Genomic DNA, 25686 nt, shown 5'->3' with positions numbered 1-25686 from the left:
TTTAAATGGACAAAAGAAAATCTTTATAGCCTTTAGTCCATTCCTGAATAAATCCCACTAGACAACATATACTTACTGCTTCTCAGAATAAGCTATGACAATTCTTCCTCCTCTATAATATGGTAAATATTCACTACCAAACAGTGTTAAAATTCTGTTTATGTCTTCACATTAAACCTACTAAAGGAAAAATTCAGAATTCAGCCTTCCTCTCTCCTTGACACACACTGATATACTTAGCATTGCATGTTGCTGGGGAGAACGCTTAATTGTAAATACCACATTGGAGGAGACAGTTTAACAGTGTTGTTGTTCATATTTATTCACTTCACTTTTTCACTGTTACATAAAAGAAAAAAAAAGAGCCTGAAATAATCAGTCCATATTATGGAGACATTACCAGTCTAGATAGCTGACAATTCATCCATTATTTGTGGGAGATCTTATTACCTTAATTTGCTCCTTTTCAAAGAAATAATCATTTAGATTCTGCAAACTAGTTCTAAGGAAATTTCCCACAAATAAAATCCTGCTGGGCTGATTATTTTAATGCCAAATTCCAACTCAGACCACATTTTACAGCTCAGTACATAATGAACCTTAACTGCTGTAGAGTGCAACAGGGCTACAGAATCCTGCCCACTGAAGAACTGAAAACAAAACAAATGCAGGTTAATAGTGTGTTGACCTTTATTCATTGTTCATGCTGCTTAAAATGGATAAAGGTGTAACAACTTAAAAACATTTTGACTCTGGTGAAAGACTGGAAGAAATATTTGTAAGATACACTATAACAGTTTTATGAGTGCTCTAAAAGAGAAGGGGTGAGCAAGGAGATTGGCAACAGTAGAAATGAGATGGCTGCTACACAAAGATTTAAATTTCTACGTAACACTTCTCTCCGAGCTGTGCATATTTTCTTTAGTTAAAGTAGTACTTTAAAATACACTGTTTTGATGGTGAAATACAGAATGCAGAAGTCTGACAGATCTGCAACACAGAACACATCACTCCAATTCCCTACTTTCTGTCAGGCAATTAACAGTTGCAGCTAGATTCATCCCTGCATCAGGGCTAGCACACAGTCTGAGCAGAGGCTGCATGTACCTCTCCTTTTGTCTGCTGTTGTGGTTCAAGGTACAGGCTGGTGGGCCGAGACCGCAACCCAACATGCTGGCTAATACTGGCTCGTTGTTTCTTTATACTACTGTTGGACCGTCACAATCCACTTGTTGTCTCTTGTCTTATACTTAGATTGTAAGCTCCTTGGGGCAGGGACTTTTGTTCTGTGTTTGTACAGTATCTAATATAGTGGGGAACTATGACTGGGGCTCTTAGATGCTACTGTAAAACAAACAGCAAACAATAAAGGCTAGGGCAGCACCAGAGCTACTGTAACTTGCACCTCCTGTAGCCATAACTCATACAGGGCTTGTGGCAGTGGAAAAATCAGGGTGCAGGTCTGCCTTGATTATGTCTGCTCCCACTTCAGTCTACCTCCTGGAGTGCCTCCTATGCCAGGGCCTATGCGGAGGCAGTGCAGAAATTGCAAAGCATCTCTGCACTGGGTAGCTGAGGGTTGTTCTATGCAGGGGGATGTATTGTCCCCTTGTAGGTGGCACAAAGTGGCCACAGCACCCAGATGTGCAGTTCAAGGTCTCTGTCCTGACTTTCAAAGCCCTGAATGGAATTGGTGCTAGCTACCTGAAAGATTAAATGTCTCTCCTTGAGCACAACCTCCCATAACAGCTACCCAGCACCAGAACAGTAAATGTTGACCAGTGGAAAGAAACTTGTGACTGTGGGAGACAGATCGTTCATAGGACCTAGATCAGAACTATGGAACTCACTGCCAGATGAAATAAGAATGACCACTAACTTCTCTGTATTCAGTGCTAATTTCAAAACCCACCTCCACAAACAGAAATATTGTTGTTTCTCTTAGCCAGTACTATGTGGCATTCTTGATGGGTGCCAATGTTAGATCCTAGACAGAAAAACAATTAAAGCTGTTTGCACTATTCATGCTGAACAACTGATCAGACTTGGTTTTTATTTATATTTTTGTGACTTTCCCATGAATATATTATGATTTTTATAAATGTAATCTTTTTTGTAATCTTTTGCTGGGAAAGTGAATATATTTGTTTGTAAAGAAACAGATACCTGTAGTCTCACAAATAAAAACTCTTCTCCAAACATTCACATGAATGAAAGCCAGTTGCACAAGTGTGTGAGGGAAATTAAACAAAAAACCCAAACAAATATGGCAGCCTGTGATTTTCCTTTTAAGACTGAGCCCATGATTAAATTTCCTCCCATTATCTCAAGTCTAGTAACCATTGCCAGAACCCTAGCTGGCTGGGAGCTTTGTTTAACAACCTGATATTTACAAATATTTTTTCCCTCATTATGGCTAGAAGTAAATATGTTCATAAAATAAAATAATGAAAACTTTCTTTCACAAGGTTTAAATATCGTAAAATGAACTGATATGAGGAATAGTCAAATAGGATGGTCAGCATTCTCTAATGCTTTCCAGGCATTCTCTCCAGTCACCCCAGAGTCCTACTATTCTTCCCTTGGCCACAGGTATGGATCCCGGATTTCCCACACCATGTGATTCTCTACAGTAAGAAAAGGTCTTGGCTACCCTGGGTTTAGCTAACTTGCATTAATCTGATCTAACCTTGACTTTTCCCTAGCGTAGACACAGGTTTACACCTTTCACCCCAATTTAGTGGGTTTAGCAAATTGAGGCCAATCCTTAACCTCAGTTTGCTAAACTGAGGTAAAAGGTACTAGCTAACTCCAGCCTAATCTCAATTTATTTTCTTACTCTATGCAAACTCTGTGATCTTTGTAGAGAGAAAGGGACAAGAGGAGACACTGCCTACACCATTTCTTTTCCCCTCAGAGCAGTTTGGAAGGCAGCCAGGGTGGAAAATCTATGTCAGCATTTATTTGTGGCTCTGGAGAGGAGCTACTAAGGAAAATTCGTACTCAAACCCAATCCATTGCATGTAGGCCTGCTGAGCTTCCAGGAGCACTCTCTATGGCTGCCTTTTATACCTCTAGGATATTAGAGACACAAGGTAGGTGATGTAATATCTTTTATTGAACCAACTTCTGTTGGAGAAAGAGATAAGCTTTTGATCTACACAGCTTCTTCAGGTCTGGGAAAGTTACTCAGTGTCAGATAAATACAAGGCGAAACAGATTGTTTACCATAAGTAACCATTCTAAGAGAATTCAAGGTGAAGTGGCCTCTTAACACCTTTGCAGTCCTAGGACAAAAAAGGGAGGGTTAGTGGGTTACAGAGTGTTGTAATAAGCCATAAATCCAGTGTCTTTATTAAGACCATTATTTTTAGTGTCTAGCAAAATTTAAAAAATAAGCTCTAAGGCTAATCTTTTGAAGGTGTTACATAGGTTTCCTTTGAGAATGAAGACCAAAAGGGCAGATATTGAGTGATCATTTTGTGAAAGGTTTCAGAGTAACAGCCGTGTTAGTCTGTATTCGCAAAAAGAAAAGGTGCCACAAGTACTCCTTTTCATTTTGTGAAAAGTATTCATCCATGTTTGATATGGTGTTTTTGTCTTATTTTTCTGAGCCAGTTCTTTCCAGAGCCTAGTGCTTGATTGACACTAAACAATGCCCCATATAATCAATTTATCAAGACTACCCTTAACTGTAGTTGAATTATCTTTGATCTCCAAGGGACTGAACTTCTGCTCTGGAACCTGATACCAAACTAACATGGAGAATTAGAATTCTTTTGCTGACTCCACCTCAAAGAATTCTTTCACAACAATGACCACATTACCACAACTACTGTGTCCCCACTGACAGTCATCAGAAAAAAGAATCATCTAATTGGACACCCCACAGTGGATAAAACCACACACTTGATTATATTGATTGCTTCAGGGGAAAAAATTGACTATGAAATTCTTAACAAATATCACATCCACCACAATCTCTCCACTGCCAAGAGGGCGGTTGTGCAGTCCTTGAAATCCAACCATTATATCAGCAAACAAAGGGGGTGCCATCATAGTTCTCAACTGTGATGAGTACACTGAGGACTCCAACCAAAAACTCTCTGACACCATCCACTATAGAGAACTCAAAGAAGACCCCCCACACACATCAGAATTTACCCAGGAATTTTCACAATATCACCAAATCCTTCCCCAAACAACTCCAAGAGAAACTTTACAACCTTATCCCCGACAAACCCACCCCAGGGACCTTCAACATGTTTCCCAAGATATACAGACAAGGGAACCCAGGCAGAGCCATCATATCTGGCCAGGTCACTCTCACTTAAGAAATATCAGGACTCATAGAAACCATCCTCAACACACTCACCACACAGAGGGCCAGCCTCTTCCAGGACTCAACTGACATTCTCCAGAAACTCTACGATATTAACAACCTCCCTCAGAACACAATCCTTGACATCATGGATGGCACCTCCCTATACACCAACATTCCTCACAATGATAGCATTTCTGCCTGCTTCAAATATCTACAAGACAACACTCAGATATTCACCCCAAACACTTTTCATCATCACCCATAATAATTTTACACTCAAAAACACACACTTTGTCCAAACCATGGGAACAGCCGGGGTGCTAGGATGGTTCCCCAATATGCCAACCTCTTCATGGGACACATTGAGGAAGAGTTTCTGGACAAATGGATCATGAAACCAGTCATATACCTGAGATACATTGATGGTATTTTCATCCTCTGGACAGATGACCTAAATTCCCACATGAATTTATGGTGGAAATCTAACTACCATCAACCATCCATCAAATTCTCTCCAGAACATTCCCTCACTGTCACCTTCCTGAACACTACAATCAGCTACGACAATGGAACCCCACAGACAAGTATATACAAGAAACCCATGGATTACCACATTTACTTTCAAAGATCCATTAACCATCCCAAACACACCTAGAAACCAGTTATCTAAAGCCAGGCACACAGATTCACAGAATGTGTTCTGAGGAGAAAGTCCAACAAACCTTAAACACACTTAACTTCACCAAACAAGGTCATTTCACCAGAGAAGCAGATCACTCTACGGAAAGTGCCTCCCAAATACCCTGAGAAAACTTGCTTCATACAGAAGCAAAAAACAAACAAACAAACCACCCCTCCAAACATACACACACCCCTTGTCATCTATCACCCCACACTGGAACCCATACAAAGTACAATTAAACAGTTACAACCCATACTCGATGGGGACCACATGCTGAAATAAATCTTTCCTAAAGCCCCTCGACTGGCCTTCAAACAATGCTCCAACCTCTTCAAGCTCATCATCAGAAGTAAGCTCCTCACAAACCACACCGACCAACTCATGACAGATGCAAAACCTGCCGCTATGATGATGATCAATATGATGATGATCAATATCCCTCACAACGCACCTTTCAAGATCCATGAGCCCTACATATGCCTATCACAACATGTGGTGTACCTCATCAGGTGAAATAAATGCCTCCAAACAACAACTATCACTACACTCTTGAATGAATTCACATACAAAAATTATAAGGCAAAAACACCATATCAGCCGTGGCTGAATACTTTTCACAAAATGATCCATCCATATCTGACTTCTCAGTCCTTGATCTCAAAAAAAAACAAACAAACAAAAAAAAACCCTGCACAACACCTTCAAAAAATAAGCCTGGGAGCTTAGATTCCTAACTTTGTTAGACATGAAAAATCATGGGGTTAACACAGGCACCGGATTTATGGTTTATTGCAACAACCGGTAACTCGCTAACCCCATTTTTTTTGGTCCTATGACTGCAAAGGTGTTAACAGGGCAACTCACCATGAGTGGTCTCTTAGAATGTCTGTTAAGTACTAATGCTAAAAAAATCTGTTCCACTTCATATTTAGCTCTGACACTGAGTAACTTCACCAGATCTGAAGAAGAGCTCTGTGTAGCTTGAAAGCTTGTCTTTCACCAGCAGCAAGTTGGTACAATAAAATATATTACCTCACCCATCTTGTATTTTTAGTATCCAGGCACCAACATGGCTACCACCACTCTAACTCTAGAATAATCAGGTGTATTCATTGTTCAGCCTGGCAGATTCTTTAGAGGGGTGCAATGAGGGGATTGGTGCTCACAAGAGGTGCAAGTCAAATATTCTTTTTTGGCAGCTGGTTCTGCCCCCATGCTGATGAGGTAAACAACTCTTAACATGGGGCAGGGTTTCATGCTAGATCACAGAGTCATAGACTGTAAGGCCAGAAGGGACCATCATGATCATCTAGTCTGAACTCCTACACATCGCTGCCAACTGAACCTCACCCACCCACTCCTGAAATAGACCCATAAGATGAGTACTGAAGTCTTCAAACCATGATTTAAAGAATTAAAGTTACAGAGAATCCACCATTTACTCTAATTTAAACCAACATGTGACCCATGACCCATGCTGCAGAAGAAGGTGAAAAAAATCACCATAGTCTCTGCCAATCTACCCTGGGGGTGGAAATTCCTCACCAACCTCAAATATGGCAATCAGTCAGACCCTGAGCATGTAGGCAAGACAAGGAGGAAAAGCAGGAAACATCTAGACAATCATTTGCTTTGGAACCAAAGGAATTATCATTGTTTCACTCCAACTCTCCCTTTAAAAGAGAAATGAAATGATGTTCACTGCCCTTTAAGAAGGGCTTTGGCTTCATATATAATAGCAAGTGGTTTATGATGATCCCAGAAGCCCTCACTGCAATTACTTTCAGGATATACTCATGGTCATATATTATCGTCCACATTCATCTCCTCAATCACATATAGATCTTAAAATAAGTTGTACTCTGTATTGAGCAGTCAGAAAGACTACTGTGAAACAAAGTGCTGAGAATTAAGTTTTGGATGTAAAGTTTCTGGGTTCTCCACCACCGGACAAAAAATTACACTTTTTCAAAAACAGTTTTCTCTCTGGCTCACACATACCCACAATATCAGCCATAAGCTCCACGATGCACTCATCTCCTAAAGCCCATGGGCGCTTACCACTGAAATGACCATGAACACCTCTGAAAAGAAAGAGAAACAAATGATGAAAATGTATTCTGTTCTCTTTGGTACATTGCTAACAACACTAACTCAATATGGGGCTTGTTTCATCTGAACACAGTACATTTATTATACCACATGAGCTCATAACAAATAGAGTCACCAACAAACAATGAATTTATTGGCATCTAAGAGGGATTTTAAAGACTGGAAAACATCTAATTCAAAATTTTGACCAACAAAACAAGCAAACAAATAAACCCCAAAATGGATGTTTTGTTTAGAAAACCACAAAGGGCTAGATAACACCTTTATCACAAGTCCTGTATAAAGGGGCAGTACATAGCTGCACTGTCTCTGGAGCAGACTGGGTACAAGATTGGAACTTGGTGGTGCTTGCTGTGTGTGTGGAGAAGGGAAGTAATCTGTACCAGCCATATACCTGGCATAGCTGTGCTGGCTGGTGCATTAGAGTAGGCACTTCCTAACCCTGCCCACCGACTCCACACACACGTGCAGGAGGGAGACTAGTGACCCTGCAACGCTGCTTTCCCACCTGCATTGCTAACAACAATTCTGGTAGCCAGCACAGGGGAGTAAGGGATGCTTTTTACACCCCCTTACTCTTGTGCATGACTGCATAGCATAAGCCACAATCTAGTCCAAAAGCAGCATTGACACTGAAGGGGGGCTACGTAGGGTGGAGGGGGAAGGACAGGAGGATTTCCTTGCTGTTAGGTAACAGCAATCCTTGCCTAAGATCATTTAGAGCCTCTTTGAATAGAAAAAGCTTTGCCCACTTGAATTCACCATATTGTACAAAATTACATGTATGTGTATGCTGTATATTCAGGGGTGAACCTGCTCCACCAGACATTTCCTTTCTTTCCCCTAAAAAATTATTCAGAGCCATAGAACCCCAGATGCAAATGTCCTTTGAATTTGAGGGTGTGTGTGTATGAAACCCTAGCTGGTATTTCTAAATCGTATTTTGAAAATTATTCCTCTCTTTATAGGGACCAAACCAAACCCCTGGAGCATTTGGAATCTACACCTGAATCTGAACTACATGGCTGGAAGTCATCTCTGCTACAAACTCTTCAAAAAGATAAGTTTGTGAGGTAACCAATGTACTTATAAATCTACACATGCAAAATTGCAAATGTTTAATCACAAAATAAATCAGTATATGAAAAAATAACATTGGTGTTCATTTAAGGGTATTTTATTCCTGGACTCATCTCTCATACACTGTATAATTTTCCTGCTTGCTGAGCACCAAAAGGCACGTGTGGAATCTGAAATACCAGACTGCAGGTGTCTGAACTGAAAAAGATTAAAGCTGCTTCAGAAGAGGAACTGGGCCAGTGGAGAAATGGGTAGAGAACAAAAAGAACCAGAAGCTGTAACAAAAGTAAAAAAGAACCGTGGTCTAAATAAACTTTCAGAATTACAGCAGGCTTATGATGTTTCCCCCAAACTCAGCGGGAGCCTTCTGGCATATTAATGCATCAGCAAACACGTTGTATGAACTAGCCACCAACATCAGAAGGGCTCATACCCTTTCCCACCTTCTTTAAAATGTTTTCCCCAAGCAGCTCCAAACCTTCCCTTGATCAATTTTTGTCCTGCAGCACCCCTCTTCCACACATATATGGATTTTTTATAATCCTATGGTTTCTGACTGACATGAGCCACTTTTACACTTCAGCAATTCACTGGTTCAGAGTAAAGAACAATTTCTGAACAAAGCAAAGACTTGTGTTACCCATCTCATCCTCACTTTGCTTAGGAAGAGCAAACCCCTGCACTGGCCCCTATGTAGATGCACAATGGAGCAAAGATGAGCAAAGACACTGCCATCTCCCTCATCTTGTTTACAAGAAGCACAATCTGGCCTTAAGATATTAAATGAGAAGAAATCTAACACTGAGACCAGAGGATATCACTACCCACAGTGCAGATACAATCATTATGGGCTGGGCTAAAACATCTTTTCCCAGCCTTAAAATTAATCCCTAAAGAAATAATTGTAATAGGCACAGTTCTTGTAGGTAAGTAATATTTCCAATTTGATAGATGAGGAAACTGAGGCAGAGATGCTAAGTGACCAGTGGTTTTGGGGCAGAAGAAGTCAGTCTCAGAGCCAGGAGGATTAATCTGAAGGAGTTCCTAGGCTGGGCTCAGTCCATTAAACAATTTCTCTCTGTCTCTGTGCAGAGGATAACAGGTAGACAGCCATCACTAACTTCCCTTCAAAACTCATCTTTATGGTAGGATAGCAACCAAGCAAGCTTTAACAATACAGATTGTTGATGGGAAAACAGAAGGATTTTCCATGGGCTGAATAACCTCCCTGTCCTCACTGGATTTGCAGTTCTGAAAAGGGCACACTTTACATGGTTGAGTGGAAAGTGACAACAACCTATGGGATGTTCTTCTTTCTTTAGCTTTCTCCCTTCGATAGACATTAATGTCCTCCTAAGGTGAATTTACTGGTGAAAGATCTCTTCCCCAACATTCAACTCTGTATCAGAATTCCAGAACTAACTTCCAGTTTACCCAGAAAACTGATATGAACCTTGAACACTTTTTTATTTTATTTTGGGAGAAAAAAAAAACCCTGGAAATAAAAGCATAATGGAGAATGGGAGAAGCAGTATTCATTATTATTATTCATATTATTATGGAACAGCTTTCAGCCTGTCTCTTTCCTGATGGCCAACATAAATGCTAAGAGACAAAAATTATTACAGCTAAAATGGTACTTAAAGGCATATTCTTGGCTCCTTTTTTATTTTAATCACATGGAACTCCGTAGCCTTTGCTGATGGCACAATACGTTCTATTACACTTAGGTTGTAAAATTCTATGCTTTGCCTCAGAGAATTTATCTTTCTGCATATTATGCCACCCCATTCCCAAGTCTGGTAGACACTGGGGATAATAATCTTTAAGGATATAGTAACAACTGAAGTTCTCATGGCATTCCGCTCATTGGACATAGATAGCCTACTGTCTCAATTTGTTTCTACTCTACCCTTAGGTAGTGACAGAGGTTTAAGTGGAGGTACCCGAATAAATGAATGCATGCCTGGTTTATCAAAGCTCAGGAGAAAAGCTGATAGAGAACCATTGTGTAGACTACAGTGAGTTTCTCACTGAGCAAATTAGTATTTATGCAGTTGCTTGTCTGTTTGCAATTTGGCATGACATCTTAATGCCATTTTCCCTTTAAGACTTTTGGGGGGCTGTCCCCCAGCTGATTGATTATTTCCCTATGGAACTTTAAACTTCCAACTTCAAGGGTCTTCTGGTCTCATCCAACCTTTTACAAGAGGGAGAGAGAGAGAGAGAGAGAGAGAGAGAGAATCTTGTCCTGTCCCAATCATCTACAAACAAAAGGAAGGATCTTCCTTTGCCAGTGTTTTATGCCAGTTATTTTATGAGCCAACACATATATTTAAATTTTGATTATAGTTTCAGCCCCAGGTGTGTGTGTGTGGGGGGGGGGGGGGGGCTGTAACCTGAGGCTGAAACCCTCAGGCTTCAGCTTTGTCCCTGGGGGTATGGGGCTTAGGCTTCAACCCAGGGCCCCAGCAAGTCTAATGCCGGCCCTGGTGACCCCATTAAACTGGGATTGTGACCAGTGTTACCTCTAATTTTTCCCACCCATCTGCAGAATAAATTTTGTTATGTGCCCCAATATGGAGGTGGTGTGTGACACATGGTTGGTTCAGAATCTCCTCCTAGCAATGGATAAACATCAATGGCCAGACCTCCTCAGTAAGTGTAAATCTTCATCATTTTGTTGAGTTCAGTTCTTGCCACCAAGTGTCTATGCTGATGGGCAGCAGATCTTTAAGTTGCTACTGATAATTGCTGGTGGCAGGGTGTTCTCCAACAATGATCAAGAGTTTAGAAACTTGCTTCCACTCACTTCATCAGAAATAGTCTGAATTTGTTGATCTTCAGAGAGCACTACAAGGTTCATTTTCCCATTTTTAGAAAGTGGATGCTGCAAGAAGAGTAATATTTAGGGAGGATGGAGTATTTTTCATCACTGTGCTGTGCTGTGTGGTGTAATTAAGTTACCACGATATTTGGGAGGATTGCTGTTAGTTCCCTGTTTTCATATTTGCTTAATTATTTTTCAGTGTCCGATTAGGATGCCTAGAGGGTGAGATGGGCACCTTTTAGTTGTTTGTATAAATGAAAATAAATAATAAGGGATTCAGGAAAGGGACAGTAAAGTTAAGGGGGTGCAAGTGAATGGGGGCAAAGGACCTAGGAGAAGAAAAGGAGACGGGGCCAGTGAAAAGGAGAAAGAAACAGAAGAAGACATGGAGCAAGTTGGAAAGGGCCAACATAAAAGGGTAAAGAGAACCAAGGCAAGAGAGGAGAAGTTTCTAGTCTCTCCCCAGACCCTAATCTGTTTAGATGCTTTAATCACGTACAGCTTAAGATATTTGCTATTCTGCCGCTATTCTTGCTGCTACTGGGCAGTGTTCCTTTGCCGCTCTTGCTTACCTGAGAAACAACCAAGGCACTACAATGAGTGAGCACAGTTTGAATGGACTAGCTTTGAAGTTTATTGAAAGAAGACCAAAGACACTAACAACCTGATAGAAAAGGTGAAGTACTGCTTTACAAGACAGCCAAGATCCCTGAGAGTACTGCTTGTGTAAAATATAGATTTACTTGCTTTCATAAGGATACATCTAATTTGCATGATGCTACTTATTTGATTCCTTTTATTTAGTTGTATTACCACACTCATCCCCCACTGCAAAATCTTACATTGCCAACATATAGGCCATTAAACAGCCAACAGTTGTAACAACCCTCTGACACTACTTACTTGGCCTGGAGTTTACCTAGTTGTGCTTGGTAACCTAAAGGTAAAAGGTACCATAAACCATTTTGAATGGCTTCAACTATCTACGCTCTATTTTTATTGCTTTTTTTTTTCTTTTGCATGCTGGCTTCTCCAAGTATAAGCTTCTCTACTCTGTTCTATTTTGTATTGACCTTATTTTGACATTCTCAGTTGCCTTAGGTGTCTCTATAGCTAACACGGTGATATAGTTTTTTTAACTTTCTGCTATTTACTGAGTAAGGTGTTTTGGGCCAAATTGTATTTTTTCACAAGAAGCCTGTAGATTTGTTCCCTCTATTCAGAGGTTTGAAATCATATTTACCCAGATTTTTTTTCTAAGATTCTAGGTTTTGTTGTGAAGGCATTTTTGATATTATGGAACCTCATACTGCATCACCTTTCCTTTTGGATTTTTCTATTCATTAAACGGGGAAAAATCCTTCATTGTCACAAAGACAAACAGAACAATGGAAAGCAAACCAACAAAAAGGGACAGTGAGGGAGCTGAAATATGCTCTGTCTGCATCATTTTACAGAGAAGAGTGCTATCTGACTTTAACCTTTTGAAAGAAGTCAGCCGTTTCCGTGATAAAGTACAATAATCATACAGAAATGGACAGGGTTGCAATTTTTTTAAATGAATACAGAAACTGCAGAGCTGTGCTGAATGAATAGCCAAGAGGAAAGAGTGCTTCACAAAGTTCAAATTCATTCAGAACAACTCCCTCCTCCCCATAAGAATGCAACTAGCTATTATAAGTTCTAAGCCAGGTTTATTATACTTCATCTTCTAAGGAGTAAAACAAGGAAGTGCAACGTTTCCACATTTACAGTGTAATGTATATTATTATGCTTCTGTAGCAGCCAATTGCCTATTGTAGAAAATTTATCCAATTAGTAGAACCTACTTTCCCCAGTCAACCTCCCCACCTTTCCTATGACCACTCACCAGGAACTCATATCTGTTCCAGTCATATCCTTGTGAGGTGCCCCAGGGGTACCCAGAGTTCTGAGGCACCTTACCACTACCTGCCTTCAGTATGAAGCATTCTTTTCTATGCCTGCAGTAGCTCAGCTCCCTGAAATCAAAAGCCTCTGGTCACACGAGCACTGCCATCCAGGTCTCTGCAGACTTCACTTTTTCTGTGCAGGCTAGTGATAGGTACACACCAATCCCTGCGTGCTCGGAGTGCTCCTTGCAGTGTCCAGCCTTTAAGCACTGAACACTCACAGAAATTACCAGGTAAGAGGTCCCCGAAGAAACTAACACACCAGCTTGTTAGAGTCAATGGAAGTTCAGCTCCAATAGAACATTACTGCACTGATACATTTATAGTGAAAACACCCAGAAGTTAATTATCACAGGATAAGATACAAGAGATAGCCAATGAGGACAATAGAAACAAAGGATTACGTAAAAAGGAACAACATAAAAAGCAAACTTGGGTCTACGCTTCTCTATGGTTACCTTTCCTATTTAATAAAGGAGATTTTCCCCTAGGATTCAGTCTTTTGCAGAGCTAGCTGGGTTTCAGTCAAACTAGGATCCAAGCATTCATGCCTCAGTGAATGGAAAAAAATGGTGTCTTTTTCCCTTTGTCTTATACCCCCAAAGTTTTTTATTTTGTCCCCAGAGTCAGGATGTGCCCCTCCTCCCCTGGGGTTTATTTTGTAGTATCTTGTAGTCTCCTGTTGGGGTGGCTGCAGAGAGAGATGCCTGTCTCTCCCAGCTCCGGGGTGGTTGCGGGGAGAGACACCTGTTTACGCCAGCCAGGGCTGCTGCTGGAGACAGGGCTGGGGGAGTCCTCTCTCCCTGCCACAGCCCCAGGGCTGAGCGTGCCTCTTCAAATCCCCAAACCTATCTCTCCCTAACTCCTTACTGCAGGGTTTGTGAGGTCCCCATAGAGATTGGTGCAGGTGACAGAATCATCCCTCTGTGTGACCACAGCTCCCACTAGTGTCATTATTCCACCACAGCGGTCTGTGGGCTGCCTCAGCTTTTCTCTCTTGGGCTGCCTCAGCTTTGTCATGGTTATATATATAGATTTTTTAAAGTTATATCATCTAGGGTTTTTTGTTTGTATATCATCTAGGGTTTTTTGTTTGCACATAACAAAATTCATTCTGCACATGGATGGAAAAAATAGAGAGAACTTTGCCTATAATGCTTAATCTACATGGCTGACAGAGAGACAGGTGAATCAAAGTCCTTTGTTTGCTCCAAAACATGTTTGTCATCTCTGCCTTGGATGCAGATTTTAAAACATAATTTCAGTACGTATACACAACTGCTTAAATATCATCTGTACATACACCTCACAATGGTTATGAGAATCAGTATGACAAATATGTATTAGATACCTCCCCCTTGACCCTCTTTGGATAAATATCATGAAAGCAATGTGTCCAGCATAGTGAGTCTGCCAGGCCTGTTAGGAGTTTCTGTTATGGAACAATGAACCTTTTAGCCATTGGCACTGAGGGGTTCTTAAGGTCAATATACTCTACCCAGTAAAACTGTCCTTTTTTCTTCTTTTCCCAAATAACTCAGTCATCTGATTATTCTCTTCCCTTCTAATCTCCACTCCCTCATTATTATGTATCCCTTCCCTCTCTCCCCTGTGGCAGTTGCCCAGGTATCTGTTGGACACTTCAGAAAGCAGGCTAAGATTCTATGCTCCATAGAGCATACTATCTAAATTTACCTGACAATCCCTTAGGGAAGAGGAGAGGGAGGAAAAGAGTGGCAATAAGGTAACATGAGAATTCAATAGTTCAATTCCTTCTCTCTCTCTCTAGTTTCATATATTTTCTCCCCACATGTCTCACAAGTAAGTTTTTAGGCAGGATTGAATGTGCCATAAAAGAAGATACAGAAATTAGAGCAGGTTGAAAAATAGGGCCCCCACTTCCCCATGGAAAATTTTGATTTTTCACAGGGAAAAAATGCTGAATTTTCTAGTGGAAATAAAATTAAAATTTTCACAGAAATGATAGACTTTCCTTGAAAATACTTGTTTAGCTGCAAGTCCTGGTAAAAGAAAAAAGGATAGAAAAATTTTGACTAGCCTTAATACAAAAGTTTGTATGAAGAAACACTAGAAGATTGCAGTAGTTGAAGCAGCAGATAATAAAGGTGTGGAGAAGGGATTTGGCTGCTAAGACAGAAAGGAAGGGACAGACTTCAGAGATGTCTTTGGGAATCTTCTCCTCTGTCTTTTGTCTCTCTCCTATTCCCTCCCTCTAACTCCTCTAACTTCTTCCCCATTCTGTCTCTTCTCTTCCTCTTCAATTTTAAAGTGAACCTGGTCCCCTTAGTGAGGCCACTGATGGTGGGAACTCTCCAGGTGTTCCAACATCAAAAGCACATTGGAAGCACTTGCACTACTTTGTACGGCTCTTTACACTTTTACTGTAGCATATGCAGTGTGGTTAGCAGAGCTGTAATGTGCAGAGAGACTCTCTACTCATAGCAGTGGGACTACTAGCTGCATCAGAAGGAGGTCCCCTTTTAGTCACCTGATATAGCTGTTGTCTCTGAACATCATTGTTCTCAATACAGCTGCACAAATCATGAGCCCAGCTGCCGCTGCCTTACTATTATTTATTATTCAATTGCAAGTTTAATTAGTTTCTAATAAATTCCCCTTTTAAGCAGCACATGGAGATGTTTGTGAAGTCCCCAGTGCTGTAATTTATCCATCTTTTCTTATGCCAGGTCCACACTGTGGGGCTAGTTCTAATCCATGTTCGGCTGCTTGCTCAGACTCTGCCATGGACAGAAAGTTTGTTCTTCCCGTACAGAATGAATTTTCAGGCATGGTATAGGAACAGCTGGGGGAACAGCCAACACTGGCAGCCATACTACCTGCGTTGAGGGCCATCTCAATGGGAGTTTGCCTATTTTAAGGATTGTTGGGATGAATTATGAGCAATGAGGAACACTAATAAGAACATCATGGGAACTGACATTGTACCATGTATATTGGCAAGTGCCCATAATTATATGAGCATGTGTGCTCTCTGTGTAAGCACAGCTAGAGCTTGAATGGAGCAAGTTGAAGTCTGTAATCTGAAGATCTTCCAGGTGAGCCAAATGGGAGCCTCCCTCTGGCTTAACCAATGAAAACCAGGCTAAAATGGTCTCCTGGAAGTTTCTCTTTGCCTATTTTCCAGCTCACACCTTCTAAAGAAGATTTAAATTTTGCTAGGAAGAGACTGAATGTGCTTTATCTTTGTCTTGGGAATGGTTTGAACATAATATTCTCCTGATAAAATGTTTTCAGGCTAGTTCTCCAGATAAGATAAAAGGTTGCCCCCTGAAGCAATGATGGTTAATGTTTTACATACCCTTTAATTACTTACCTTCTAGCCCACGTATCCAACTCTTCATCCAGGTAAGCTTTAACTTTTTTTGGCTGAAGTCCAAGAGAATTCCCAGCAAAGTATATGCAGCTTTCATTTTCATTCACTAAAGTTGAGTCGGCTGAGAGGGGAAAAAATAAAACAGCTCAATTATAACTGTACCATTATTCAGACAGTAGTATCATCCCCATCCACTCCAAAGAGAACCAATTTCCTAATCAATGAAAAGATCAAATAAATGTATTAAAATACATGCTAGAAACACACGTTAAGGTTACATTCCTTTGTGCAGTGATTTGATTTTAGGGCTATAGAAAAATAGATTAAATGACTAGAAAATATCTCTTGCTTGGTTTTGCAATACTTCATTGAACTGAACCATTAGCACATTTGTCAGAGGTAAAGACAACTTGGGTAACTTCTTAATTAAACCTTAAAAGTCTTTTAAAAAGCATAAATCAGACAGCAATTTTAATCTAATCTGTTTTACAGATGCTCTGTGCCTGTTTTTCATGCACATTCTTTTTAACATGAACGATAGAGTGGTGTAAATATTATTCAGACTTCTAAATTGGTTCTATTAACTGTTCCTTTGTTATCCAGGAAGACAATAATAGTCTAACTGAGACTAGAGAAAAGAATCTTATTCAGAATTTAGAGCTGTAAATCTCACTAGTACGCCTTAAATTCCAATCAAACATTAAAGAAGGTAGTGAATTAAAAGCTAAACTGCTCCTCTGTACTACAGTCCTCTCTTCAGACAAATGCCCATTGGCTACTGATGCAGAAAGCTGGGCCTATTTCCTTCCCACATTGTTCTACCTTTACATCTGTTATCCTGTGGATTCTCTTTTTTTGGTTATCAACTGCATATAGGGCTTGGGCCTGGGCTTTTTTCCTCTCAAAAAATGCTGATAATTTCCCTTTCCCTGCCATCTTTAATGCCACATTGCACTGTAGGGGCTGTCCAACTATGCTTGCTTTTCAGCCCCATATTAATTATTCCACAACTTCTCTGACTAGCATATTGTAAAGCCATGACATTGCACCAGTCACTACTATTCCCCTTTCATTCACAGAGCTCTTCATTTGATTAGCTTACGCTACTACTTAGCTCTCTATGTAGCTGTTCTGCACCTCCTTTTCTTCACACCATTGGCCCTCAAATTATTTCTGGTGGGGCTCAGAGGGATAGGCGTGGGTCTGTAATGCAGTGTTCCAAAATACTGAAGGACTGTAGCTAAGCACTGGAGCATAGTAGTAACAAAGAGACAACTGCAATTAAAACATGTGCCCTTACATAAGGCTGAATATAAAACAATATATACAATATAAAAAAGAAATAGATAAAATTTATATTCAAATTCATTAGATAAGATATAGTAAGTGGTTTCCACATCTACTTGAATGATTCCAACAGGTCAGATTTAATAACATATATCCTTTTGCACACGGAAGTATAACATTGCTCTACATATAATTTAAAGATGTGTTTCTAATGATTTAAGGTCACCTTTAATCCAAGACCAAGAGCAAGTGGTCTTTCAGTGATGTTCAGTCTAAATGAAGGGGAAGTATATAATTTTTTCATTAGCCAAGGAGGAGCTACTGGCTATGCTGGTATATGATATAGTTATATGCCTTGTTGTAGAATGATGGGTAGATGGTCAAAGAAGAGATTAGGAGGTTTACTGTAACCTTTCGATATTTTCTTTAAGAAAGTATAGTCCAGCAGTTTCAAGCTGAGGGCATCCCAACAAAGCAAGTATAATGGAGACTATGGAAAGAAGTGCTTAGAAGTCTGAATATTTATCTAACTTTTCTGCTGTCATCTCACTCCACTTGTTCCACTCATCCATATGCTTGCCAGACTCCCAGAGCAACGTGCCAAGGAATTAGTCTGTTGGCAGGTTTTCACTTGATTTATATAGTGTAAACAGTTATTACAATTTACATTATGATAAAGTTAAACTATCATTATGATATTTGACACTTTTTAGAGTACATAATATTACACCTGTCTCCCATGGATGTTCTCATCTCCCTCTTTCAAGACTATGTTAAAGCCTCATTGTAATGTTTTATGTAAATATATAAAGAATACTTGATGGCTAATATCTGTAATGACATTTATCTTCAGGAGCGAGTTATCTAGGATCCGCTCATGCGTGAAGCTAAATGTCAAGAAAGATCAGTCATTATAGTATATCTATACAATGTAAATATTTTTTACCCTGCTGTTCTTCAGGACAGGAGCTGTATTTCATGACAGTTTAAAAAAAAAAAAAGATAGAGGACTCAGGATGTGTGAGAACAATGGGTTCTGAACACTGTTAAAACTTTTACTGCCTTGTATGTTGTTGTGCCATCAACGAAATATGTAACAGTGCAGTCTTGGGGCCTAGATACCATGGTGAATGGAGTTGGGGGTTGGGGTGGGGAGGGAGAAACAATTACATTACAAGTGTGTTAAAACAGAGAAAACAGAATATAGAAATCTCCTTATAGTTGTGTGTATAGAAAGAGATACTTTCTTGGACTCCAAGTTGCTGAGATATTAAGCTGATAGGTGCCCTAGAGATATTTGGGACAGAGACAAAGAGAGAGAGGGCTCCATAACCATTCGCCTGTCTGCTATGCATCGTGGGGGAAATAAAGAACAAAAGTAGGGTAATCAGCCCAAAATGGGAGCAGAGAAGAAAGCAGGTGTTCAGAAGTATCCCCCAAATGTGCATCTGCCAGAAATCCTCTGTGCAAACTCCATTTCAGAGCAGATGGACCACAAACAAATATGTAGCCTGCTGTTAGACTAAAATATCCATGATTTGGGCTCAATCCTACTTCCATTGAAGTCAGTGACAAAGCTCCTATTGACTTCAAAGAGAGGAAAGATCAGTCCCCACCTGCACATATAGAGAACTAGATTGGATATCCCTCCATGCTCTGTAACTCATCAGAGGGGTCACAGAGTGCAGCTTTGCTAGGGAATCTAATGACAGTATGGAAACAGAAGCAAATCATGTTGCCAGTATTTAGGATGAGCAGGAAGGAGTAGGAAAGCAGCAATACTTTCATAAATTTGTCCAGAGATTCATGGAATCCCCTCTGTCTTCTACCATGATCTCTACCTAACACACAGTTCAGGGACTCACCTTTACTCCATATTCCCCTGTGTTTTCTGATGTGCCGCCTCTACCCACACTTGCAGAGGAACATGCATGCAGTGGATTATTTGGTAGCAGTTTTGTGGGCAAATATTTATTTCTATGTGTTGTTACACTGAAGGTAAACAGAGTGCTTTATTTATTTCATAATGGACACATTTTGCAGAAAGAAGCTAGTTATAGATCTACTAGGTATCAGCTTTGAATTTTTCTTGAATTATTAAATGTCTCCTGGTAGCTTGCAACAGCAGGAAGGAACAAGTTTGCTACACAGATTTACCATGTAAGGAAACAGCATGATGTCCTTGAAGCTTCCAGAATTATATTGATTTGAACTGGTGTGCACTTTGTGCTTAGACTTGCTCTTGGGAGATCTGAAACAGATTTGGTTTTCTAAACCAAAACTTAGATGATAGTAGGTGTGCTGCAAAGGTGATTATTTTGATTTCTCTTTATAGAATTTCAGTACCAACATATCCTTTCAGACAGTACCCTGCTACCAAGCATGGCATTGGTATTGGCTGCATGGGGGTGAAGGGTCTGTGTGGACAGTCACTACTAACTGAAGGATCCTTTGTGGACAAGAGTGGTTGCAGTTGGGAAAAGAGGTAAATTAACTGAATTATTAATGAAGCTATTATCATCAGGCATCCTCAGCAAAACAAGAAACCTGTTCACCAGCCTTTGCAAATGATATTTTATACTAATCCTCTCATAAGAAACCATATTGTAAAATTTACCATTTAAAACATTCACAATTTAAATTAAAAAAAAATTCCAACATGTCCCCTATGGATAGCAGCATTTACAATATTCCTCATTTGAAAGGCTTTGTTACAAAACTACCATTACTGCATCCACAAATAATATTCACTTACTCTTGTGCCTGTATTCAGCTACCAGATCCATGGTGCACATATGAACAGAGTAAATAACAATAAATAATCACAAAACTCATATATCCTTCCCATGCCTTTCTCTGAGCTTCGCAGTACTTTCTGTCCACTCTTGTTTAGATTGCAAACTTTCAAGGCAGGCACTGTCTATGTTTTGTCTTGTGCACCACTCAGCCTATTACTGGCACTTAACAAAAAACAAGTACCGGTAATAGCCTCCAATTACTCACCTGTCAATATGAAGCAGTTGGATATGTCCAGATTATCATTCCTAACCTTTGTAATTTGAATAGGAAGTCTCCTGTAAGAGGGATTCATTTCTGTAACGATGGTTCTACTGTAACCACTTTGGGGAAGTTAGTTTGTTTTCCATGTTTTTGAACCATGTTTTAAAATAAGAGTCATATTTCAATAACATTATTCATCCTGAATAGTAATTTACTATTACAGCAGTTCAATGACTTACATGGGATTTTTTGTTGTTATTACTATCATGAGAAAAGGTATTAACATTGCCCTACATACATTGGTCAAGATGATGCATGCATTATTAAAATTGTACCAATTTTTTTGCTCGATCTTTAGCTATAAGTTTGTCACTCATTTCTGCTTTAGCTGGTCCCAAGCTTGACATTCAAATGCTACACATCTCTGTCTATAATTCAGAGTCCTTTCATAGAAGTGAGAAAATAATACAAAAAAATTAAATAGTTATTTTATTCTTCAATTACTCACTTGAATTTAAGTATTAGCATTCTTTCTTTTTTAGCATCACACCTTTGCTTCCTATGTGTATCTATCAATGTGTATGCTGGCAGGATTGTTTGACAAAACAGGGAATATTAATTGAATATTGTAAAAATGTTGATAAAAAGAGACTTTTCAGTGTATAATTATGAGTTTTCACATAAGAAACCTGATTCTAATACTTACGTTGACACAATCAGTGGAACAGAAACACATTGTGACTATCCAATCAAAACAGTTTAAATTTCTAGTGCTCACAACGAGTTGTTTACAAGCAAACTTCAGACCAAAAAATTATTCAGATATTTAGTGATTAATTTCGAATTACTATATTTGGGAAAGTCTTGCTCTATTTGCAGACAATTCATGAACAGAAAAAGAGGAGCAATTGTTCAAATAAATGGTTCGTACTGATTTACTTGCCCACATCAATCTTTTTTCTTAAGAGATAGCCCTGTATATTTCCCTTAAGATCCTGTATTAATTTCCTCTTAAGTCCTAACAATAAAGTATTATATACTCTAACATAACATATATACGGTCTCTTCCATTACCACTAGATAAAAATTCTTTTGCCTATAATTTTCAATCAGTCACTATATTGTTCAAAGAAGCTGACTGACAGCATAAGCATTATGTAAGTACTATATTTTCACATTTAATTCAGGATGGGAATGAGAGCATAAAGTATTCTGTGTCAGAATAAGCTAATGGATTGATTTAGCAACACTGAGGATGTACTGTGCTCAGATATGTCTGCAATTGCTCCATTTTCTTATAGGTGACAATTTCCAAAGATTATGGAAAAGTTATGAAAAAACATATGCAGAAGATGTAAAACTCCCCAATAGAAGTATGATTCTCACTTGGAGGTAGATCCTTGACTTTTGGAATATGGAAACATTCACGGAGGTGTTTCAGTTCATCTTCTTCATCTAAGTGCAAAGCAAGTTTCTGATCCGCTGGATTGCATCCTAGCTGCGAGGCAGTTTGTTCTAAAACAGTCACTGGGAACCCATGAGAAGATGAATCCATTTTCCAGTCATTCAATTTCACCTTAAAATGAAAAACATCATAGTTTAAATTCTACAGGATACATATTCACTAAGGGCTGATAAGACACCACTAATGCTGCTTTAGTTGACATTGAAGATTTATTTTATTCCAAGCTTTTATAAAGTGAAATATTTCAATGGGATGGCAAACTACAATTGATCAATTCAAGCATTTACAAGACAACATATTGCTGTAGCCCCAAATACAGATACAGTGCTGTTTCCTCTTTAAATTATATCAGCAGCTTCTAAATTCTACCACTGAACTGACAGCGGTAACAAGTTCTAGAGTGTCATTCACATTTGCAGAACTCAAAGCCAGGGACAGCATTATTATTTTATTGTTTCTTCAATCTGTGTTCTGAAAGAGAGCAGGTGTGTAGCTACATTTGAAGTTGTTTTCCAGTCTATGCAATCTTCAAACACTTTCAGCTTTTTCACTTACTGAAATAAATAAATAAAATATAATGAAAGTGAGAGAAAGAAAAAGGAAACACTGATGGCAGACAAAGGCATGATTGGAAGTGTTGTTTTCTAGAACTGGATTTGAAATGATATTTCACTTTTACTAGACCACATAACAGTTTGTGTTTAACATTATACTTGCTCTGCACTGAGAAAGAGGGGGGAAAACACAGGCCAAGCAGTCAATGTGATAGGCCATATTTTCCAGAGTATGCAAACCACAAATGCAACATCTGCAAACCCACTAGTCTTCACATGAAAAACAGAGAGACCTAGAGGTGAAGTGTTTGGAGCATAAAAAACTACCCTTAATACATTTTTGATACATTTTCACAGGCTTATTTGAAAATTTGGCCTAACAGATTTTTTGTCAAAGAATATTTGCCTTTGAAGTACTTTTTTGTGAATTAACTATTATGTACTTTATGGGCCAGTTCTTACTGAACCCCTGCTATGTTCTGCAGCACAAGGAGCACTTGGAAAAACTGACTTAATCAGCTAGTTGGGCATTGGCCCAGTTTAAAGAAATCTCCAGGCAGCTAGAATGCACTCTACGTCACCCCCTTTAACAGCCCAAAGGAAAGGCTTCTATCAATTACACACTAGACCAGATCAGCTCTGAGAATTAGGGAAAGAAAACTGGTTTAAAGCCACCTTTCCCCAACCCCTCCAGCTGTACCAAGCAGAACTCTGGTGCAATTGAGAACTGGGCCTATATTCTTCCACTCTTCTTACCTACATATACCTCCAGTAAAAATTATTCTACCATATAGCCAAATAACCTCCTGCAAATTCCTTGCTTTATTGATCTGGCTTTATTGTTCCATAAACCTACGGCTACTATAGTGAAAGGGGTCATATTAGATAGATAGATAGATAGATAGATAGATAGATAGATAGATAGATAGATAGAAACTCAGCCAGACACAAAATCAATACAAATGAAATCTTATAGTCACAGTGCACCATGTGGATGCTAGAGGGGATCCACAAAGGCACTCAAGTGCCTAAGTCTGGGGTTTAGGAGCTTAAGGCCCAGTTTTGGCTTCACTGTGATCCATAAAACTGCTGCCAAATGCTGTAGGCACCTAAACTCACTTGGTCCTAAGGTTTTAGGGTAAAAATTCCCCAGGCACTTGTGTTTCTACTCTGGGCATACACCCTGTTGCCTTACTTTAGGTGTCACAGTGCCTAAGAACCAGAACATTTCACAAGCTGGGGAAGACAGACATTCGGCCACCTAGGCTGTCTGCAGGGCCCAATCAGGTAGCTGTGCTAAGGCTGCCTATAGCTCGGGTCCCATTCAAAATCTGGCCAGAGGATGAGGTGGTAATATAACTGTTAGTCTAGTAGTTAGAACACTTGCCTAGGATGTGGGAGACAGAAGCTCAATTCCCGATTCTCTGCCCGAGGTGGAGGGGAGGGGACAGGATTTGAACAGGGGTCCCCCTCTGTCATAAATATAAAGGGAAGGGTAACTACCTTTCTGTATACAGTGCTATAAAATTCCTCCTGGCCAGAGGCAAACCCCTTTCACCTGTAAAGGGTAAAGAAGCTAAGGTAACCTAGCTGGCACCTGACCCAAATGATCAACGAGAGGACAAGATACTTTCAAATCTGGAGGGGGTGGGGGGGAGAACAAAGGGTTTGTCTGTCTGTGTGATGCTTTTGCGGGGAACAGATAAGGAAGGCAGCCTCAGAACTTCTGTTAAGTTAGTAAGTAATCTAGCTAGAAATGCATTAGATTTCCTTTTGTTTAATGGCTGATAAAATAAGCTGTGCTGGATGGAATGTATATTCCTGTTTTTGTGTCTCTTTGTAACTTAAGGTTTTGCCGAGAGGGATTCTCTATGTTTTGAATCTGATTACCCTGTAAGATATTTACCATCCTGATTTTACAGAGGTGATTCTTTTACCTTTTCTTTCATTAAAATTCTTCTTTTAAGAACCTGATTGATTTTTCAGTGTTCTTAAGATCCAAGGGTTTGAGTCTGTGTTCACCTGTACAAACTGGTGAAGATTCTTATCAAGCCTTCCCCAGGAAAGGGGGTGTAGGGCTTGGGGGGGATTTTGGGGGAAGATGTCTCCAAGTGGGCTCTTTCCCTGGTCTTTGTTTAAAACGCTTGGTGGTGGCAGCATACTGTTCAAGGACAAGGCAAAGGACCTTGGGAAAGTTTTAACCTAAACTGGTAAGAATAAGCTTAAGGGTTCTTGCATGCAGGTCCCCACATCTGTACCCTAGAGTTCGGAGTGGGGAAGGAACCTTGACACCCTCCTCTCAGAAGAAGTGGTTCCTCAATTTCTCCTGTTGATGCTGTTCCACTGTGGATAAATAATGAAAATGTTTGGAGCAGGGGGACTGGACCCAGGATCTCCCACCTCCCAAGTGGATGCCCTAAGTACTGGGCAACAGAATCATTCTCACACTCTCTGGTCCAATGATTGTCCTTTTGTGGATACATACTTAAATGGGTTAGAAAGAACAAGAATTATTTGGTGGCACAGTGGTTAGGGCACCCACCTGGGAGATAGGAGATCCCAAGTCCAGTCCCACTTTCATTATTTACCCACACTGGAACAACTTCAACAGGAGACGCTGAGGGAACCACAGGTCAGAATATCTTATAGCTCAGTGATTAGAGCACTTGACTGAAAAAATAGGAAACCCCAGTTTAAGCCCTTTTGTCAGAGGAGGGAATTGACCCAGGATCTCCTACCTCTTTGGCAAGTGTTCTAGCCACTGGGCTGTAAGCAGGCACTGCCTGCTGTGGTTGACTTGTGTAAACTGAGGCAGGCATGTAACTCATTCTGCAAGAAACAGCTTAGGCTCCTAAGCCCTCTGACTCCAGGAGCAGGGTTCCCATTCATGGATCGCTAAGCGGAGATAGGTGCTTTCATCCAGGCTGCAGGAAGGCACCTATCTGAGACAGCAGTGGGGCTTAGCAAACACACCTCTCGTCAGCATCTGCCATTGACTAGCTTAGGCTGCTCCCCACCTAGAATTCTGCCTTGTGTGGATCACATTCTAAGGTGTCTCAGTCTTTG

At 40.0% G+C, this 25686-nt stretch overlaps 1 protein-coding gene across 13 annotated transcripts in view; it reads right to left on the bottom strand.

The window, feature by feature from the left end:
• The window catches only part of KYNU (kynureninase), a 90403-nt gene that overhangs the window by 60675 nt on the left and 4042 nt on the right, over positions 1 to 25686 (bottom strand). For 11 of the 13 annotated variants that reach the window (XR_012154227.1, XR_012154228.1, XR_012154229.1 and 8 more), the window contains 3 exons: positions 21988 to 22177; positions 16315 to 16435; positions 7008 to 7090 (listed from right to left, as the gene is read on the bottom strand). Coding sequence is in view for 8 of the 13 variants with exons in the window: in XM_073305388.1 (XP_073161489.1) it covers positions 7008 to 7090; positions 16315 to 16435; positions 21988 to 22177 (394 nt within the window). In the remaining 5 variants the exon portion in view is untranslated. Of the gene's footprint in view, positions 1 to 7007; positions 7091 to 16314; positions 16436 to 21987; positions 22178 to 22563; positions 22582 to 25686 lie in introns of those variants that run through there. The other 2 variants (XM_073305392.1, XM_073305393.1) reach the window with 2 other exon arrangements.

This window comes from Lepidochelys kempii, chromosome 11 (genome assembly GCF_965140265.1).
Source record: "Lepidochelys kempii isolate rLepKem1 chromosome 11, rLepKem1.hap2, whole genome shotgun sequence".
Classification (NCBI taxonomy): Eukaryota; Metazoa; Chordata; order Testudines; family Cheloniidae; genus Lepidochelys; species Lepidochelys kempii.
This window is presented reverse-complemented; position numbering and strand designations above follow the sequence as displayed.